Consider the following 20,060-nt stretch of genomic DNA (forward strand, 5'->3'; position numbering starts at 1 on the left):
AAAATTACAAAGTGCTGCAGAATTTTAATGTTACTGTGCACAGTTAGGCAAGTCTTGTTTTAGGATTCTTTTAATTAATTACAGTGCTCCTAGTTAATCCAAAATATTAAGCCTCCAAAAGTAAGAATATATATGCACAATTTTACAACTAAACAAAAAACAGTTTTCCATCAAACTTTTGTATTTTCATCTGAATGAAAATTCAAACCTTTCAACAAACATTTCTGACATTTAAAAAAATTTTTTAACAAGAGATCATGGCTATCCTTTTCAATAACAATGATCAGCTTCCCATTCATGAAGGCCAAAGGTCTTTTGATCTGTTGATCTACTTACTCTGCAGCAGCAACCTAATCCTCCGACTGGTCAGAGAGTTGAACAGTTCTTCACTGGAAGTCTCCCACTGAAGAACCGTCAAAAGTTCTTAACTGGGTTCAGGTCAAGTGAAGTCAGAAGTGTTTCATCCTTTTCCAGCCAGCCATTCAGAGGAGGACTTGAATGCATGTGATGCTGCGTTGTCCTGCACGGAAATCTGTTTTTATTTTTTTTTTAAGGCACAGACTTCATTCTGAACCACTGGGTGAAGGAAATATATTCTAAAAACTTCCAGTAGTTAACATGCCACCAGACATGGATCGTAAAATATAACAATGGTCATTATGACCTAACAGTTCCACTAGAGGACGGCTGAGTCACTCAAGACTTCATGCAACGTGATCCAGGAAGATGAGTATTCTGTACAGAAAGTGAAACATAATGTTTAGCTGCAGGAAAGAGCTGAATTAATGAGTCCTGGACAGAAAAAAAACACCATAATTACTTTTGAAAATCTAAAGAAAGAAATAATTGGGTGTATGTTATAAGATTATCCTTATTGGATGGAAACTTGGTTAGTTAAATTTAGTTGGGTCTTCGAGCTTGCTTGTTCAGATTCATATTCTTATCAGTAGGTGGCAGAAATCCTCCAAATTGATGTTGGGAAACCGTCATTACAAAAGAAGAAGAAGACTGTTGCGGCGGCTCCCGGAGCTCCAGATATTGTGGCTGTGTTAAAAGGCTGGTTTTCAGGATGCTGTTGGTTTTATCTGAGGATCATAAGGAACATCTGAGCTTCCTGACCAAGGCTGATGGTTCCGGTAAGAACAGTCTGCGGCTGCGCACTGCTGCGTGTTGAAGGTGAAGTCCAGAGATGGTGGTCTGAGCTTGGGAGCAAACAGAACAGAGCACACTATTCCTTTTGTTGGTCTTCAACTACAGAAGCATTGGAGGTGGATTTTCATTGGCTGTGTAACTCGTCCTTTCCAACAGGACATCAAACCAATCAATAGTTTCTGAGCTCTCCACCCTGTCTGGTGTTGACGGTCACATGACATCAGAGACAGCGGCTGATACAGCGGCAAATCAAATACCAACAGCCTGAGAGATTGCTACCGTTTTTCTGAAGCTTCTGGCATGTTCTTAAACTTCAGTAAATGTGAATTAATGGCTATCCATGATTACTTGCTAGTGACACCATATGGTTAAAGACAACGTCAAATACAAGAACGAATATATCTTAGGATGTAGCGAGAAAAGAGTAACTTTGATTAAAGTGCCAACCCTAAGAAACCCATTTATCTAAATTTGAATTATTTTCCCTATGTTAATATTCCTCAAAAGATTATTAAATTATTCAACCAAAAATAATTGTAACTTTAACTGGAGGAATAAACATAATTATATTTGGAAAGATTATGTGCAAAATCATTAGGTAAGGCGGCCTAACGCAACTGACTTTGACCGCTGATTTAAAACTGAGATGCTACAAAACTTTTTTTTTACCAATGTGAAACTTTTGGCACACTATTCCTTTTAAAATAGTTTTCAGGTTGGATAGCATTGATTTTTTTGGTGTAATTAAACTACCTGTTAAATTATCTAAGTTCTTCATTATTAAAAGATAATGGAGAACATTATATACTAGTCAAATAGAAATCCTACCACATCGTCCCCAAAATATGTCTGGATTTATGATGAATACTGTAATCTTATTTTGATTCATTCAGATATTTTTGTTGTCATTCAACATAAAATCAGATATGCTCTGCAGAAAAAAATTACGATGCATCATCATATCCACCATCATCATCATCATCATCAGAATCATATGGAAGAGGATTAGGGCCACTGAAAAAAAAGAATTCTTTTTAAAAAAAGAATTCCTAATCCTCTTCCGTAGAATCAGAAACTAACTGGATAAACCATAAACGAATATAAAAAGAATAATAAAAAAACAGTATAGATTAAAATAGAACATGAATCAGATCAAAAAATGGGAGGCAATAAGAACAAACTTTGCAATTTGTGCAAGAAGTGGATAAGAAATGTGTGCAAACAATCAAGAACATTCAACATGACATAATTTCCTTGTCTTGTCCCTTTCAGTGGTTGAAGAGTTTGGTCGCATTGCACTCGACTTCTTGAGGAAAGGAACCAACCCAAAGATCTATGAGGGGGCAGCCAGTAAGACTCCACCCTTTCTTTTTTGTGGCATTGTCATCTTTGTCTGCAGCACTTTCGGTGTATTAAAAATAATCTATTTTAGATTATCCATCAAGTTGTAATATTTATTAGGGGTGTCCTCATCCAATATTGATGTCAGTTATCTGATTGATATCAGTCAAAGATTGTATATTGGATTATATCGACCTTCATCTAAAATTTCTGATGTTAACGGCTTGCTGTCAGATGCATTCCGCTCCAGTATTTAGTCTGACCAGCAGTGCTTGTATCCCACATGCAGAACTTTTGGTTAATAATAAATAGGTTTGTTGTTTTCATGCCTATTGTTGTTGATTATTGTTTTGTGTTTGTGTAATATCATATTCCATAATACAAAATAACAGAAGCATGTATGATTAATGCTGATATACAGGGTCAAAGCTGTAATATTTTTATTGTATTGCGGAAGTAATATTTATATAGAATAGAAATGCATTGCCATATGTACTGTCTAAAAAGCTAACCAGAGTAAACAGAAAAATCAGTTTTCTACTGATAATTTCATTCTTTAGGAAGAAAATGACCAAACGTACCTGATTTTCTGGAACAAATAATTGGTACATCATAAATTAACTTTTAGAAAGATGAGTTCAGTTTTACAAGCGTGATTATTACCTGATCTGTAGATGTAGTAAATCATTTCAGTAAAACCTTTGGCTACTGACAGATTTATAAAAGAAAACAAAGCAACACATAATCTAAAGGGCAACAGAGAGTCTGGGAAGGTTGATAATGTAACCGGCCGGCATCTTAACTCTAACCCTAACCCCAGCAGTAACTACTGCCAGGCTGCTGATGGCAGTAGTTACTGCTGAGGGTGAAATAGCTGCTTATTAGGTGTAGGGGGTAATTACTTTTCCCAAGAGGACCATGGTGGCTTGGAGCTGGTCTTAACTTTTCAATGAATGGGGAAAAAAACAACAACAAAAAACAACAGTTTTTTTATATTTACTCTGGGGATAAAAAACTGTCATAGTAACATTTGGTTGACAATCTGAAACATTTTTAAGTGGGACAAAAAACAGAGAATAAATCTGTGTGTGTATGTGTGTACCATGTTTTTTTTACATCCTTGTGAGGTTGTGGGAACAAATCCTGCTCCCCATGAGGGGAAAAGCTGTGTTTGGGTTAGGTGTTAGGTTTAGGGCTAAGGTGGGAATTGAGATCTCAGATCAGAACCTAATGATGGTTCCACCTCCAGCCATGAGGAAAAGCTGACAGAAGCTCTCTGCCTGCAGGGAAGCTGTGTGTTCCTGTTGGGATGGTGCAGCATGGAGTGGAAGGCCTGATGTTCCTGATGACAGAGAGCTCTAAGCACATGGTGAGCAGGACACACCATCATCATTCAAGTGGCAGCTGCCTGACGCTATCCGTATCAATCTCCATTTCTCTGGGAGGAGAATAAAAATGAAAAATCACATTTCTCCATGAAAAGAACATCACCAAAAGAACCCCATATTTGTTTCATCGCCATATTTGACATTGAAACAAATATTTCAGCGTCTTCATGCTTATTTGGCACCTTATCGTAAACATTGCAGAGTTGTATATTTTCCCCACACATTGCTTCACTCTTATACTGCAGTATGACGTATTGGTGGTTCTACGGGGCTTTAGAACTGGAAACCAGCTCCAGCTCCCAGTTTTGTCTCGGTGGCTGTTAACTGTGCGTTCTCTTGGTTTCCTTCAGTATGACTCCTGCTTCAGTGTACTTGTGTTTGTCTGTTTGCTAGTTGTGGGAGATGCTCTGACTCTGCCTCCGATATAGTTACCCAGTGAACACGAAGAGTCAGTATACCATGGAGGAGCTTCACCTGAAATCCATGACGCATACAATCAATGTTTAAAGAGATTTGTAAAGGAGATACAAACTCTTTACATGAACAAGGTTCTGGTGACTGGCAGAGTAATTACATACACATAGGCTGCATGTCCATCTTAGCTCACAGATAAAGATACATTAGCTAAGCATTTATTTGTAATTTTATGTTTTTTAATTTTGTTCATTTTGACATACGTTAACATAACAGATCAAGTTCCCACCCATCCTTGACCTGCACAAAATCAGCACATCATAGCTAAGATAGCTTTGCTAGTTACACTACAGTAAATATGACTGATATTTACCTTAGTATTACTCCCCATGTGGGTAGAGTTCTCAAACATTGTGATCAAGTAATAGTTGTACTGTACTTATATTGATTAATAGTCAGATATGAATGAGGCAAGAGCTTGTTTATTGTTGTCTTAGCAACTGTCTGCCAAGATGGCTGTCGGTTACAAAGTTCACAGAAGTGTGACGTCACACAATAAGTACATATAGGAAAACTGTAGGGGAGCACTGATTTCCTTAATTTTAGGAAATTGTGATTGGCCAATACTTACATGTGAAGCTGATCTTATCCACAGATCTGCTCTACTTCAGCAAAAGTTTAAAAATCACCCACTGTCCTCTTCTGCTTTTCTGTGACAGAGGTTTGACTGACTGACTGGCCCATCAGGTCATATATGAATGTTTGCAGTTAAAAATAGTCACCCACATTTACCAACTCACCACTTTCTGACTATATTTTGTGACATTTCACACAAAGAAAATTGGTATCAGCCAAAACTGGAATGGGAAGGCCAGGCTTTTTAAATCGGCAATCAGCCGGAAAACTGCAATTCATGCATCCCTGGAAAATTCTACTACAGTAGCCACCCTTCAATCCAAAGAGGGCAGCACTGAGACAGTTTTGGGTCAGATAATTCAGAACTAAAGTCCACCAATTGTGCTGTCTCTCCTGAAGTTTACACAAAGCTCTAACAATTTGCATAGAAACATAAAGATGGCGCTCTTAAGAATCAATTTATACAGTTTATCATCAAAAAAATTGATTTTTTGATGATAAAAATCATCAAAAAAATAATCAAAAAATCATTAAAGTTGGCAGCTTTAATTGCACTTTAAGCACACGAAGAGGTAAGGCACATAAAAAAAAATCACTTTATTTGTTAGTATATTTTTTCCCCCTCCATCTGCAGTTTAGAAATCAGCGTATTAACACCATTTAAAGGCTCTAGTGAAACCTGTGCATTATGTCCGGGTGGAGCACATTTGTTCAGCTGATGCATTTAGAGCGAGGCGAGGCTGAGCACAGACCAACGCTGACCTTGATTTTACTGACCTCACTGACTGCCCTGGGCCACATGTACCAACATGCTCTGTGTGCTCCAGGCACCACAAGCAGGCGGTGAGCCACAGTTTCCAACCTGTCTCTCTTTGTAAGTCCAGATCTCTGAAGTGGACTTCATGGACTCAGTGCTGGCTCTGGGATTTGGTGAAGAGCTTAACCAGAGCCTGCTGCAGGTGACGTACAAACATTAACATTCAGATTTTATATATCTGAAGATCATATTTGTACCTGTCAGTTCAGTATGCTGAGGTGGCCTCTCTATGTTCCAGTTGTATGTGCAACACAAACATCAGATCCGCAGCATCCTGAGCCAGCTGCTCTGCAACCAGCCAGCCTACCACAACCTGGAATGGAGACTGGATGTCCAGGTTAGAAAAGTCATGTCTGCTGCTCTCTCCTGTTCCATCTCTGAAACATCTGAGCTCAAAGTAAAGAGTGGCACACACCCCCAGCTGAAGGAGGCAGGGTGGTCCTCACTTAGGGAACACATTTCTGCTTATCATTTGTTCAATGAGTAATATTAATTTCTGTTCATCTATAAAGGAAATGGCTTCTTATAAAAGGATAAAAAAAAACACAAGTAATGATTTTTTTTATTTGGATTGATTGCACATATTTATCCTGTAGACTCATGTAGGAATAAACAAGCAGTTGGGACAGACTCACTGATATGAGGCCGAGGCTCAGGCAGCGCTCTCAAACTCCTCATGGGCCGGTGGTGTTGCAGCTTTTAAATGTCTCTCTGGTTCACCTGGTTCCACAAGCAGCTCTATAGAGCTGCACTACATGCTTTAACTAAACACAGTTGCAGGACTCTGGCCCTGTAGGGACACAGTTTGATACCACTGTTTTACCATTGTACTTGCTGCCTTTAGGACTAGCTTGCAGCCGAAAACGTTTTCATTTGTGACACACTAAAATGTTTCATATCAAACTTGTTATACTGCATAAAGACAACATAACACAAAAAGTGTTTTTTAAATGACTGAATTCATTTTAAAAAATGGTGATTAAAATGTTTGACAGAAAGCAAAACCAGAGGTCTGCAGCTGTGTTAGTTGGATGTTATTTTTGTAATTGAGATGATATTTGTTATGAATTGGTTCAACATAAGTGAACTGAATTTATTCATATTGTATCAATCAGTCTTTGTCTCCTGCTTTTGGTTTCCTGCCAGTTGGCGAGTCGTTCAGTTCGTCATCAGATTGTTCCCATGGTGACCATTCGCCTTCTCCTGACTAGGAGTTCTGATGTTGGCAGCACCCATAGCTGCATGGATCTCCAGACGGACCCCAGAAGCCTCCTGCATATGATCTCCACTCTGGAGGCCGCTTTAGCTGCAGTGAAGACCAGTCATGCTCGGCGGATTTTACGAAATATTAAATGACTCCTCCAGAACACTTTTTCTGTGTGTGCTTGTGAGTGTGTGCCATTCTCTTATATGTTTTTGGTCATGTAAAAAATTATAAATAATTTCAGAACTTTTTTCACCTTATATGTGACCTAAAACCTTAACAACACACTTGAAAAACAAATAGAAATCTTTCAGGACAGGTGAAAGATTAAACAACTGAGATAATGTGATAGCATAAGTGTGCACATTCTTCTGTAACTGGAGATGTGGCTATGTTTACATTTAATCAATTACATTCAAACTCATAACTGGAGTCAGAACACACCTTCAGCTGTTCTAGTTCGCTTTTCCTGACATTTTATGGCCACATCTTCCAGCACAAGCCATGATCCACAGAGAACTTTCAAAGCATCAGTCAGGTGAAGGCTACAAAAGAATTTCCAAGGATTTAAATAACACAGTGAAGACTAACATCATTAAATGGAGAAAATGTGGCACAACAATGACATTACAAAGAACAGGATGTTCGCCCAAAATTGATAAGACGAAGAAAACTGGACAGAGAGGCTGGCAAGAGGCCAACAGCAACACTGAGGAGCTGCAGGAGTTTCTGTAAGTGCTCTGCTACATGTGACAACAATCTCTAGTCTTCATATTTCTGGGCTATGGAGAGGGTTGGCCAGAAGGAAGCCTTATTTGACAAAGAAAAACATCCAAGCTTGGCTTTATTTTGTGAAACATCTGAAATCTCTCAAACACATGTGGGGAAATGTCTTATGGTCTGATGAAACCGAGGTTGAACTTTCTGGACATAATTCAAAAAGGTAACACTGCTCACCACCAAAAGAACAGAAGAAGAAAGAATACTTACATCAAGCTTTGGGGCTGTTTTTTTTTTGGGGGGGTGGAAGGAATTATGAACAGTTCCAAATACCAGTCAGTGTTGGAACAAAACCTTTAGCCTTCTGATAGAAAGATGAAGTTCAGCTTTCAGCACAACAATGACCCAAAAAACATCTAAATCCAGAAAAGCATGGCTTCACTGGCATAAGATTGAGGCTTTGGAATGAACCGGTCAAAGTCCAGACCTGAATCCCATCAGGGTGATCTGAAGAGGACTGAGCACAGGCAGTGCAACTTGTCAGATTTGGAGCCGTTTTGCAAAGAAGAGTAGGCAAATGTTGCCACATCAAGATGTGGCAAAAAATAAAAATATTTTTATTTTTTCTATTACAGCACTCAAAAAAGACTGAGTGCTGTAATAGAAGTCAAAGGTGCTGCAACAAAGTATTAGTTTAAGGATGTGCATATTTGTGCTACCAGGTTATTTTAAGTTTTTTACTTTTACCCTTTAAAGTTTTCAGTTTGTTTTTAAATTGAATTGCACAGGTTATAGGTCAAATTAAAAGTGGAAAAAGTTGTGAAATTATTTATTGCTGTCATTTTTTTACATCATGAAAACCTGGCATTTGAGCAGGAGTGTGTAGACTTTTTATATCCACCTGTGGAGGTTCCTCCATCTTTTCCCCAGTGTTATTATTTATTTAAATGTTTTCATACAATATATTTATAATTTCACTCTTTTTATGTTTATTGCATTAGGTTGTTTACTATTATGGGTGCACACATTTAGTAAACACCTTTTGTTTATTTGAATTATTAACTACTTTGTTTTGCTGAGTTTGAAGGACTGGCTGAGTGAGAGGACTGGTTGAAAGGCAAACCAGGAAGTGGAACAAACCATCAGGCTGCTGGAAGCAGGACTTGATGTTAAAGAACCTGCCTCTCTCTCTACTAATAGCATTACTCCTTAAACATTTTTGGTGTTAGGTTGTTTTGTTTTTATAGTTGTTTTGTAGTCAAAATGTGTTGGTTTGAATTACTTATTTATGTTTATGCATTGTTTGTCTTTGTCTCATCTCCCACCCCTCCTTGTTTGTGTAGGCTAGCCTTTGTGTATAAATTCCTGTGTTCATTGTGTGAGGTCAGTTTTTGGTTTGTTATCCTGAGGTAGGTATGCCTTACTTGATTTCTTTTGGGCCCATTTTGTTATATTTTTGAGATTTGTTGTTGAAAGGCTTTTGTTAAGACTTTTGGAAAAATAAATAGAAAATATTGTTTTATATACAGTATGCCTTTGTCCTTGTGCCTTACTGGTCGGACCGTAACACCACCAAAAGATAATATCACAGTGCAAAATAGCTCATGTTTTATATACTGCTCAAAAAAATAAAGGGAACACTTAAACAACACAATATAACTCCAAGTAAATCAAACTTCTGTGAAATCAAACTGTCCACTTAGGAAGCAACACTGATTGACAATCAATTTCACCTGCTGTTGTACAAATGGAACTTTGTACAGAACAAAGTATTCAATGAGAATATTTCTTTCATTCAGATCTAGGATGTGTTATTTGAGTGTTCCCTTTATTTTTTTGAGTAGTGTATATAAATGAAACCAGTGAACCAGCCTGTGTTCACTGGTTTTAATGGAGTACCACTCCTGCTTCGGGTCATTTCAGGACTTGTCCACACGTAGTTGGGTCTTTATATCCACCGTTTTTATATACACATATAAAACAGCTAATATTTAATCACGTTTTATGTTCATCCTCTACATTTGTACACTTAAAATAAAATAGCCTTCAGTTTACTTTCACAAGCATTTTATTACATGAAGTCTTTTTACAATATTTAATGTTAAGGTCTCCTCCTACAGTTTGGGCGGTCCGGTGAGCCTCCATCCTTCCATTTTGCCAGCTTTAGTAAAAAAGGCCAGCGTTCCCAGAGCCAGGCAGCCTGTCGTACCAGTCATAGCATTGTGGGCTGTGGAGAAGCAGAGACCACCGAGTCATTCATCAACCAATCACATTTCATCCTGACCTCAGACTGCTTGTGAACACAGGAGGTTCACCGCAAAGTTAGAAAACCTAAATAAATCCTCCTTTTGGCAATGCTCCATTAAAGCCAATCAAAATAAGATATGATCAAAACATGAAGGTTTGATATGAAACAAAAATTTATTTTTCACACTGATTGGGCAAAGCTGAATGAAAATCAGTTTAGTCTTTATTGGTAGGAATTTGACCAGCAGACAGAAGCAAAGAGTGAAAATATCAAGAGAAAAAGAAGAACTAGAGAGAAGTTGAACTACAAACTCAACATTCTGATAAAAGATCTCATTTGAGTTTTACTGTAAACCCTGACATCACTGTGTCATCTGCAGGATGGTTGAAGTTGCACTAATCCCTGCAGCATCGTCAGACTTCAATATTTTACATGACCTAAAATATCTCCTAAACATCAAAATTACCTTTTTTCTTTGTTTTCAGAAGAGAAACCCCCAATTGCTGCCCCTAAACTACTGAGTTCTGAGCCAAGTGTTTAATTCTAGTCTTCTCATACATGGAGTGAGGTCCCTGCAGTGTTCCAGTGTTCGGCCTGTGTTCACCGCTTTTGTGCCATTCCTGCGTCAGCTCATTTCAGGACTTGTCCACATGTAGTTGGGTCTTTATAAAATAAATATCTTTGTCACATCGTTTACAATAATAATATCATGCACACAGGAGAGTTTTCATCTACAGGAACCTGCACCATCTCGCCTGAAAGGTTCGCTGGAGATGGACACCAGCACCTCTCCCGACCCCACTAGGGACAAGGGTGTACAGAAAATGGATGGATGGATGAACCTGCACCAATCAGCCCCAACATGCCAAACCAATAGGGGGCAGTACAGCGCGAAGCTAATACTTATATAGCTAACACAGGAGTGTTGGTAGCCAATCAGATTCCTTCAAAACAACAAAGACTTCCAGTCAGCCAAACCTGGTGTCAGGAGGTTAATTTGTGAGGACACATATATAGGTTGAACTACTTTTAAACAGCATACAAGAATATAAAGCTAATAAAAATCATGACAAAATAAGTGAATATAAAGCAGATTGTTATGAGTCCTAAGCGAGCTTTGGTGACTGAAAAGCAACAGGCAGTCCGGTGGAATTCAAACATTCCATTTAGCAGGTATTACTTACTCCTGGCTCCCAGGAAGATGCCCGAGGCGCAGCCGCCGACAAAATAATTCAGTGGGTCATCTGGAGCCTCTCGGGCCTGAGCGGTGAGACATGTTGTCATTCCGAAGATGGCTCCCATAGTGGCTGGAAAATGCAAAGCTGCCAATATTAATGTTCAACATTACATATCAAGATGATGTGTAGACTTCTCTGTGATTTCTGAGATCTGTGACAATGTTGAGGTCAGTGCTAAAAACCTCATCTGAAGCACTGAAGTCTGCATGTTCATAGCCAATAAAACATGGGTTCCAGATCTACTGGTGACTGGAAACTAGGACATTTTCTCCCTGGTAGGAATACAGATGTCTAGTAATGCATTATCAATCATAACAGCAATATTAATACCAGATATCAATATCAGCCCACTTCAGATCAGTACTGAAGATCAGTGACCAACTGAAGTCCGTGATTCTTCAAAACAAAGTTTCAAAGTCCTGCTAGTAGTTTGATTTTAGAAGATGAAGTATTTCCTTACTTGTAAAACTGATACAAAAGCACAACTTCACAAGACACTCAAAATTCCTCATTTTATTTATTTTTTATTATTTTTCATGGAAGAATTCTCAAAAATTAATACTTTATTCTCCTAATATACAACTATTTTGGAAGCATAACGCTATTCTCGTACTTTTTATGACCTTATTCTGGCAATATTACAAATTCATTCTTGTAATATGACTTTATCATACAGTTATGACTTTATTCTGGTATTATTATGAGTTTATTCTGATAACATTACGCCTTTATTCTGAAAATGAAAATTTTTTATATTTTTAGCCTTACCCTAACACAAATCCTCCATAATGTTGAGCATTAATGGTCATCATGATCTCCAGCTAATATAAACTAACCTTTTCTCTTAATTCAAGTAGAAAGCAGGAACATACTAAGTGATATTCTGACACGTCTCTTAAAGGAAGCAGGAACAACATGCTTGCTATCACCATGTCTGACAACTGCCAAAACAGCAGAAATAGAAATATTTATAACACACACTATTCACAACAATCTGAATAGTTATTTCAGATAGCAATAACTATTCAGAACAGGATAAAAATATATATTTTTTGAATATGCATATTTTAATGAGCTTACCCATTGTGACCGTTGCACTGGCAGCCCTCTGCACTGCTTCCAATGCAGTATCAGGTTGGAATGCCACTATGTGATAAGCTGAGCCAATCAGACCTGAAACACAAAATCACGGGTTCATTTAGGACAAGGAGCAGGGCTGCTGGACATCCAGCACACATAACCAGGTCATCGGCAGGACTCTGCAAAACTTGACCTCACGCTGATGATCAGACATCCGATCAGGAGTGTTGGACCAGGGACTCCTCTGCAGGACACCAGCCTGGATTTACTGGAGGACTGGAGCTCAACACTCCTGTCCTGAACCAGCTACTGACGTTGCTAAGCAGCAGGGTTCTACTTTCTGTCAGCCACTGGCTGCAAATAAGAGTCAGGAAGTACCGCACGACATGGGGGACAAACTGGACCGTCAGAATTTCAACTGCCGTTTGGAAATGAGGGCAAGAAAACCGACATCCATCCTGAGTTCTGTTCGGAGAACATTTCCAAACCCAGCACTGGAATCAGGAGCTCCAGCGGATCACTGACCCCGGAGCTCTGGACATTCCGTTGGATCTCTGTAGCTCTGAAACACTCAGTAATGGATTTATGTCCAGGAACCATCACCCAGCTTTTAGATAAAAAAAACCTTTATTGAACAGATTCCCTGAACCCAGCAACCCTGGTTCATCTAAGCCTATTAGCTTAGCTAGCTGCTAAAGCGCTGTGTTTCCCGTAGCGGCCTCCGGCCCCAGAGCACCGTCTGCGGCCTGATACCTACCCAGAGCTGTGCCCAGTTTGGTGGCGATCCATGTCTTCTCCACGCAGTCTGTCCCCTCTGGAACATCCCAGTAACCCATCACGATCCGTGGCGGTGCAAGGTCAACACCGAAACTCTTTCTCGTATGTCTTCGGCCAGTGGTAGAAATCTGTACTGCCCCCTACAGGTGTGAATAGAAATCGGTCCATCGTCTGGTCCGCAATCTGCTGCACCGGAGCCGGAAGTGGCTCTCCGGACCTTTCATAATAGCTCAATAACTTTAGATTAAATGATGAAGAATAATTTAACGTTTTAGAATGTAGATATACAGTTCATTTATGTCTTAGCAGTTTTGTGAGTGTTTTAATGGCGCAATTTAATTAAATTACAGAATGACATTGACTAAAATATTATAGTACTATATTTTTGTAATAGTACAACCTCTGTGTTTCAAACAAACAAAAAATTACAAATGTTGATTTTTCTTCAAGCTTTTCTTACCCAAACGTAAAGACTGAACCCTATTGTTTAGCCTTGGAATGCTGTTAGAAAGGAGATTTGCTTATAGTTCCCCCAACAGGGTCACAAACTACTACAACCTGGAACCCCTTGGCTAGGCAAGTTCTCTGTAAAGATCTCTGCCATTCACTGTACCAGAGCAATCAAAAATAAATAACTACTAACTTTTACACTTTTTGGGGATGATTATTACAATATGAATATGTAATTTTTGTGTAACACCTGTACACAGTGCAAAATAGCTCATGTTTTATATACTGCTCAAAAAAATAAAGGGAACACTTAAACAACACAATATAACTCCAAGTAAATCAAACTTCTGTGAAATCAAACTGTCCACTTAGGAAGCAACACTGAATGACAATCAATGTCACCTGCTGTTGTACAAATGGAACTTTGTACAGAACAAAGTATTCAATGAGAATATTTCTTTCATTCAGATCTAGGATGTGTTATTTGAGTGTTCCCTTTATTTTTTGAGCAGTGTATTATCACTATATTTGCATAAAACCTTACAAAAACAAATTAAAAAAACTGAATCTGAAAACATATTTTCATCTCCTACAATTTATATTTTATGCTGTTTTAAGTCTGGGTCTCTATATATATTTTTGTCATTGGGTCAAAAGTTTTTCTTCTTCACATCAAATAAATTTCATATAGTAGATATTTATAAGTTGTCTTTCCCCCCCAAAAAAAACTATGTGATATACATAGTCCAGCTAAATTAATAACTTTATTTAGCTGGATTGAGGGCAAGAATAGATCTTTGTTTGATAGAGAAGACTGCAGACCCCTGATCTATACCTTCTAATGTTGTGGGGTGAGGAGACGCAACAATCATGCAAAAATTCCCTGAGCCCAGCGACCCTGGTTCATTGCCAATATTAGGCGACTAATTCACCTAATATACTTGTTTTAGACTGCAGGAAGAAGCCAGAGTACCCAAAGAGAACCCATGTTTTCAATCTCCACCCAGGAAGACCCCATACCAAAATCTCCGAGCAGCACCCCCTGCTGCAAGACAACAAAGTAAACAACTGCTGACATCACACAAGCTGCAATCCAATCAACAACCCCAACTAGTAACCCAACATGTCCCAATAATCCTCAGCAGTTTCATTTAGCAAAAATGCAGCGTTTGAAAAAAAAAAAATACTATGTCAAAATATTAAGTCAGAATCAGTTTTTAATCCTGATGTGTTTTATTACCCAGACTGATGTTCCCGACAGTGAGGGAAAGATTCCTGATGTTCAACATCTTTATCCAAAATGAAGATTCTTACTGGTACCTTCCAGGAAATAAAGCTTTTTCATTTTATATGAAAAAGCAGACATGGGTTCTCTCTGTGTACTCTTGTTATCCTGAGGAAAAGCTCTGCAGCACAGTGGAGCGTTTAATGAAGCAAAACATTTCCTGCTTTCATTTTAATAATGCCAGAGCACATTTAACCCACCCACTGGTATAAGACCTGAATTAATGTCCAGTTCAGGTCTTATACCAGTAAGCATTTACACGCTCCACACTTCATTTCCCTTAGGGATCAGTACAGGATTTTATAAGTTAAATTGAACACAGCAAGGATTTAGTCCTTTAATCAGCTCATACATGTGGAACATTTCATCACTAGGTTTTGACTTTTAAGAATTTTATAGATATTAAATAAAATAATAGTGGTATGTAATGTATTTCTCATCATGTAGTATAAAACTGGTTGATGTGATGTCAGAAGCAGGATCTATACACAGCCACTACAGTGACTCCTGGAGCTGGAAACATTGGAATGCTGCCACCAGCATGGCTCAGTACGACTTGCTGCCATGGTAACCTGATGATCAGCAGCATGTCAGAGAATATCAAACAAATCAGCTTTCCGTATTCCAGATAGATACCACACACTGCCATCTGAATCAGGACACTCGGTGGTAGTTCTGCCAAATATCGCCACAACATAAACACACCCAGTTTTATGTTTAACAGTTTTAACTATTTTGTCTAATTTTACATCAGTGAATACAGAAGTCATTTCTTTTTCCACAAGTGGCTGTAGCTGTCCACCTTAAAGTCATCTTCATACAGATCTACTGTCTGTGTTTTGGTCTTCTTCACTTCCCTCCTCTTCTGGCGAGCGCGGCGCTCCTCTTCAGGCAGAGTCAACAGGTTTACAGGCATCTGCCAAAACACACAAACAGCACCATTTAGCTTTACTGTCCAAACTAAACTAACTGATTCCTATGATCTGGTTGGATCGAGATGCCCTACATTGTCAAAGAAATTTTTGACCTTGTTTAGGTTCTACAAAGCAGTTTACTTCTACTATTTTTATCCATAGGCACACACCTGTGTGAACCAGCTGAAGCATGACATGGTGATTAAAACATCCAAACACAATGATTGGTGTTGGTCCACTTTGCCTTCTCAAACCCAAAGTCAGCACTGATGTCCACCAGGACATTTTCATGCTTCCTTCTACTGACGAGCTTTATATACTTGTGCCTAACAGCAGGACTGGGCACATAGTAGCTCCTTGTTTCAGCATTAAACGATCTTTATTATTTGTGGTGCCATGCAGCTCAGTGGACCAGCATATCTTCCCTTTTTTCCAAGCTACTGATGAACACCAGCAATACACAATATGAAAAAAAGTACTTGTATACTTACATTATATTCAAATGATCTAGTTTTGCTAAGAAGCTTAATCTTGTACTTTTAGTTAACTGTATGCTATTTAAAGCTTCACAGTACAGGTTGTGTAGCAAGTATGGCAAGTATAATTGCAGTTTTCTGGCCGATTTCTAAAAAGCTTGACCTGCAGATTCTGATTTTGGCTGATATAGATTTTTTTTGCATGACAATCACTAAATTGACAACAGCGGAGTGACTGTTAACCACAGATGTGACCCATGGGCAGGGCAGTCAGTCCTCTCACAGCAGAGATATACGGGATATTGACTGATTTTCAGACCAATCTCGCAAAAGTAACTAAATCGGGACCAGTTTATTCCTCCTGGTAGCAACCATTTGTGAAATATTGTAACGGAGCCCTTGAACAGGATATGTGCCAGTCAGAGAGCATGCATTCAATCTGCATGTTGAACATAAATTTAGATGGATTTTCACTGCTCCCAATGCCTGGTCTGCTAAAGATCAGTGTCAGTGTGGTGGGAACGTTATGACTGCAAGGAAAATGAGTGAGGAAAATGTTGGTTATTCATAAGAAATATTTTATTTTGCAATATTGAATAAAAATATTGTAACAGAGAACACTGGATTGAAATGACTGCATGACCTCCTCTGCATGCCATCAAGTGTTGCTTTAGAGCAGGGGTGTCAAACTCCAGTCCTCAAGGGCCGCTGTCCTGCAACTTTTAGATGTGCCTCTGCTGCACCACACCTGAATAGAATAATTAGGTCATTAGCAAGGCTCTGGAGAACTGATCTACACAAGGAGGAGGTGATTAAACCATTTCATTCCAGGGTTTTGTACCTGTGGCACATCTAAAAACTGCAGGACAGCGGCCCTTGAGGACTGGAGTTTGAGACCTGTGCTTTAGAGGAAAACTAGCTTTTGATTGATGGAGAGTCTTCAGCTTATACTGCTGACACTAGTGTGCACTTTCATGTGTTTGTTTTTTATTCAATTTTATCAGACATTCCCATTTGCAAGAGGAATATATTCACTCACACTCAAACACACACAACCTTATGCTTCTATACAAACTGAGGACTTTGTATTGACTTCCATTCTGTTTAGTAACCGCTTTAATGCCAAACCCAGACATTTTCCCTTACATTACCATGAAACTTAACTGACACCATACCTCTAAAATCTACCAATTAGAGAGCAATAGATCTGCAAAAGAAAGTGAGGACTGGGAGAAGATCCTCACTTTGTTGATAAATATTGTGAAAGTGGTCCTCTATAAGCAGTGCATACAAGTACACATAGCTCCAAAACTACCTACAGAAATTAAAATTCTCTTTCAGAAAAAAAGGGAGAAAATGACTTGGATTTTGATTTCTGTAATCAATGTTCCATAATGATCCTGAATTCAAAAATATAAACTACTAATAATACTGAAGAAAACAAAGAACCCTACAGTTCTCCATTCTGTGCAGAAACGTTGGGAAGGACCATGAACAGAAAGCCCCTGCCGACCACTCACCAGGAGAAGCCGTCTGGGCTCCTGGTATCTGATGCTAACAGTGGAGCCGTCCGGGCGGACCAGGAGGACTAAGTACTGCCGCTCATACTTCTGCCGTCCGCATCGGACCACCGACGTCCGGTTGGAGCTCAGCTGAGCTCCGTGACTGTGGAGGAAATAAGTCGGGATAGCTGGGAACACCGGCCGGGAACCTGCGAGTGATATGCAAGGGAATATGCAGCTACGCACACACGCGCGCATACGTGTATGAACACAAGACAGTCAGACACACACACACACACACACACACACGTATCAAAAAGATGAGGCGCGCTGTCAATCCGGGCTAACACGACGACATGTTGTTTGGAACCAGCTGAAACTCTTACCGGGTCACCGAGCTGTGAAGACAGTGAAGCTTCTTTAGGAGCAGCTGGGCCATTACAGACTAGCTGGATGGAAACCCGCTCTTTAACTGCCGATTCCCACCGAGCTGCGAACCTGAGGTCACACAAGGACCAATGCTCTTTTCTGCTTAATGAGGCAATGTTATACCAGCCAGAGGGTTATACCGCCACCTACCTCATCGGAGGGTGTAGGACAAAACGCTAAATCATCGCAATATCAGCTACTGTTTTATATTTCTGTAACATTATCTGTAGCAATAATTCTTTCCATGTCCCATCTCTTGCACACCTCTCTCACTAAAATCTCATCAGTTTTTAAGTGTACATTTGAGACAGCACTAAAGAATATTGTCCACATTTTCAATTATATTATAGTGACTTTATACACTGATAAACATGATTTTGTGGTGAAGAAAATGTAACATAACTGAATCTGTGAAATCAATCATAAAATTTTAAGTAAGTATCTTTACACATATGAGGTCAAAAATATTTATTTGTTCAAGATACAAGAGATTGTAATTTTTTTCAGAAAACAAATTGTTTAAGCACAAAGAGCCTATCTTTTTAAGTTAATTCACACAACAAAATTTTAAAAAGTTTTCTTTACTGTGTCTTATTCAATCATTCAAAACACCAACCGATAAGCCATCAGAATTCTGAATCATCAGAACTCTGATGGCTGGTGATTCAGCCATCAGTGTCATATTTATTAATATTAAATATGACAATTTAATATTAGAGTCAACATTTTTATATATATTGGCCTTTATCCTCTTCTGTATAAATTCCTACAAATCTGTGACAGAGTTTTTAATTTAAAAGCCATTCAAGAAAGGCAGGAATCAAGATGCTCGTTAATTTTTTTGCTCCTGAATTTTAGCCTGGCAGACAGGACAGCTAACCATCATCACTGAAGAGGAGGAAGATGAGGAAGAAGAGGAAGAGGAGAAAAAGGAGGAAGATGAAGAAGAGGAGGAGCTCCCGCTGTGAAGAGATGTTGAGCTGGCGGCAGACACAGTCTGCGTCTTTCCTGGCTCCCTCGCTGCTGCTCAATGTCTTCTCAAAGAAATCAAAGATCTTCAAATCACAGACCAGCTGTGATTTGAAGAATAGGCGATTTTGAGCTAGTCATGAAGGTGGCAATTTATTTTCTGTACAGCTAAACAAAATGTATCAAGTTATTTTTGGTTTGCAATACTTTAATCGCACATTACTTCATTTGTTTTTATATGTCGCAATAATTTAGGTTTTAGGACATGAAGCCTAGGCGCAAATTCAAACTGGAAGACTCTTTTATCCCCACCGCGACCCGTTAATTGAAACGACCTGCCCACAATCATCGACCTATCAACGCCGGACCAAGCCACGTCACGTCCAATCATCGACCACGTCCCAGCTCATAAGGACCTTCAGTCATGGTGTCCTTCGCTCTCCAGCCGAGCTCAACCCACCACCACCGCTTCTCCTCCATTCGCCCGGTCCTGAGGCCCGCACCCTTCTTCAACCTCCACCACCAGTGCCGGGCCCTGGGGGGATGACGTTCCTAACAGCATCGGGATGCTCATCTGAAGCCTGTCGCTAACGCTGCGATAACCGTTATCCCCAGCCGGGGCCCGAGCGCCAAAGACTTTAAATTCTGTTTGTCAATAAACTCTTCTAATTGTCTTCTTATCTCCGTCTGAGTCTCTCCAGATTGAAATAGGTTTATATGTGACATTCCGTATTGGCCAGTAAGGTATCCCACAATGCATTGTGTCACCACCAGCAGCAGCAACTAATCAAATCACTTTTTTATTTGTCACAAAAATTTGTTTTAAAATGTTTAAGGTGAAATACTAGACTCCAAAGCTTCACCTATGCAGTCAGTTCATCAAGAATGACGTCATTTTCAGAGCAGTAGAGCTCTTATTGCTGGGTTTCAGACACGTGATCAGGATGACGCGCTGTTCCCCCTGTGTCGGGAGCGCAGGAAGTCTAATGTCTAGATTGGATTTCTCAAGAAAATTGATTC

General features: G+C 39.3%; 3 protein-coding genes across 4 annotated transcripts; 1 reads left to right on the top strand and 2 right to left on the bottom strand.

Annotated features, from left to right (window-relative positions):
• Window positions 1–965: 965 nt before the first annotated feature.
• Window positions 966–7,120, top strand: commd2 (COMM domain containing 2). Its single transcript, XM_028028663.1, has 6 exons — window positions 966–1,136; window positions 2,425–2,502; window positions 3,780–3,862; window positions 5,816–5,890; window positions 5,987–6,085; window positions 6,895–7,120. The coding sequence occupies exons 1-6, from the start codon at window positions 1,070–1,072 to the stop codon at window positions 7,102–7,104; spliced, it is 612 nt and encodes a 203-aa protein (XP_027884464.1). The 5' UTR covers window positions 966–1,069; the 3' UTR covers window positions 7,105–7,120.
• Window positions 7,121–9,722: 2,602 nt separating this feature from the next.
• ndufa11 (NADH:ubiquinone oxidoreductase subunit A11) lies at window positions 9,723–13,198 on the bottom strand. Its single transcript, XM_028028664.1, is given in 5 exon segments — window positions 9,723–9,899; window positions 11,105–11,227; window positions 12,239–12,331; window positions 12,996–13,143; window positions 13,145–13,198. Coding segments are annotated over 5 exon segments (516 nt in total). The 5' UTR covers window positions 13,184–13,198; the 3' UTR covers window positions 9,723–9,786.
• Window positions 13,199–14,664: 1,466 nt separating this feature from the next.
• On the bottom strand, window positions 14,665–18,189 carry mrpl55 (mitochondrial ribosomal protein L55). Of its 2 annotated transcripts, none has more exons than XM_028028666.1 (3): window positions 18,029–18,189; window positions 17,661–17,880; window positions 14,665–15,666 (listed from the first exon to the last, which is right to left on the bottom strand). In XM_028028666.1, the coding sequence occupies exons 1-3, from the start codon at window positions 18,079–18,081 to the stop codon at window positions 15,517–15,519; spliced, it is 423 nt and encodes a 140-aa protein (XP_027884467.1). In that variant the 5' UTR covers window positions 18,082–18,189; the 3' UTR covers window positions 14,665–15,516. The 2 variants fall into 2 exon arrangements, with proteins under 2 accessions (XP_027884467.1, XP_027884469.1); XM_028028668.1 differs by having other exon boundaries at window positions 17,661–17,805; window positions 18,029–18,187.
• Between the last annotated feature and the right edge of the window lie 1,871 nt (window positions 18,190–20,060).

The sequence above is a fragment of the Xiphophorus couchianus genome, chromosome 9 (genome assembly GCF_001444195.1).
Source record: "Xiphophorus couchianus chromosome 9, X_couchianus-1.0, whole genome shotgun sequence".
Taxonomy (NCBI): domain Eukaryota; kingdom Metazoa; phylum Chordata; class Actinopteri; order Cyprinodontiformes; family Poeciliidae; genus Xiphophorus; species Xiphophorus couchianus.

Excerpts from the sequence above, each read along its gene's own strand:
- commd2 (XM_028028663.1), top strand. The coding sequence starts at position 1,070 with ATGCTGTTGGTTTTATCTGAGGATCATAAGGAACATCTGAGCTTCCTG. Across the intron at positions 2,503-3,779 it reads GATCTATGAGGGGGCAGCCA|GGAAGCTGTGTGTTCCTGTT; the intron begins GTAAGACTCCAC and ends CTCTGCCTGCAG. Across the intron at positions 6,086-6,894 it reads AATGGAGACTGGATGTCCAG|TTGGCGAGTCGTTCAGTTCG; the intron begins GTTAGAAAAGTC and ends GTTTCCTGCCAG.
- mrpl55 (XM_028028666.1), bottom strand. The coding sequence starts at position 18,081 with ATGGCCCAGCTGCTCCTAAAGAAGCTTCACTGTCTTCACAGCTCGGTG. Across the intron at positions 17,881-18,028 it reads CTTCACAGCTCGGTGACCCG|CTGCATATTCCCTTGCATAT; the intron begins GTAAGAGTTTCA and ends GTGTGTGCGTAG. Across the intron at positions 15,667-17,660 it reads AGCCCAGACGGCTTCTCCTG|ATGCCTGTAAACCTGTTGAC; the intron begins GTGAGTGGTCGG and ends GTGTTTTGGCAG.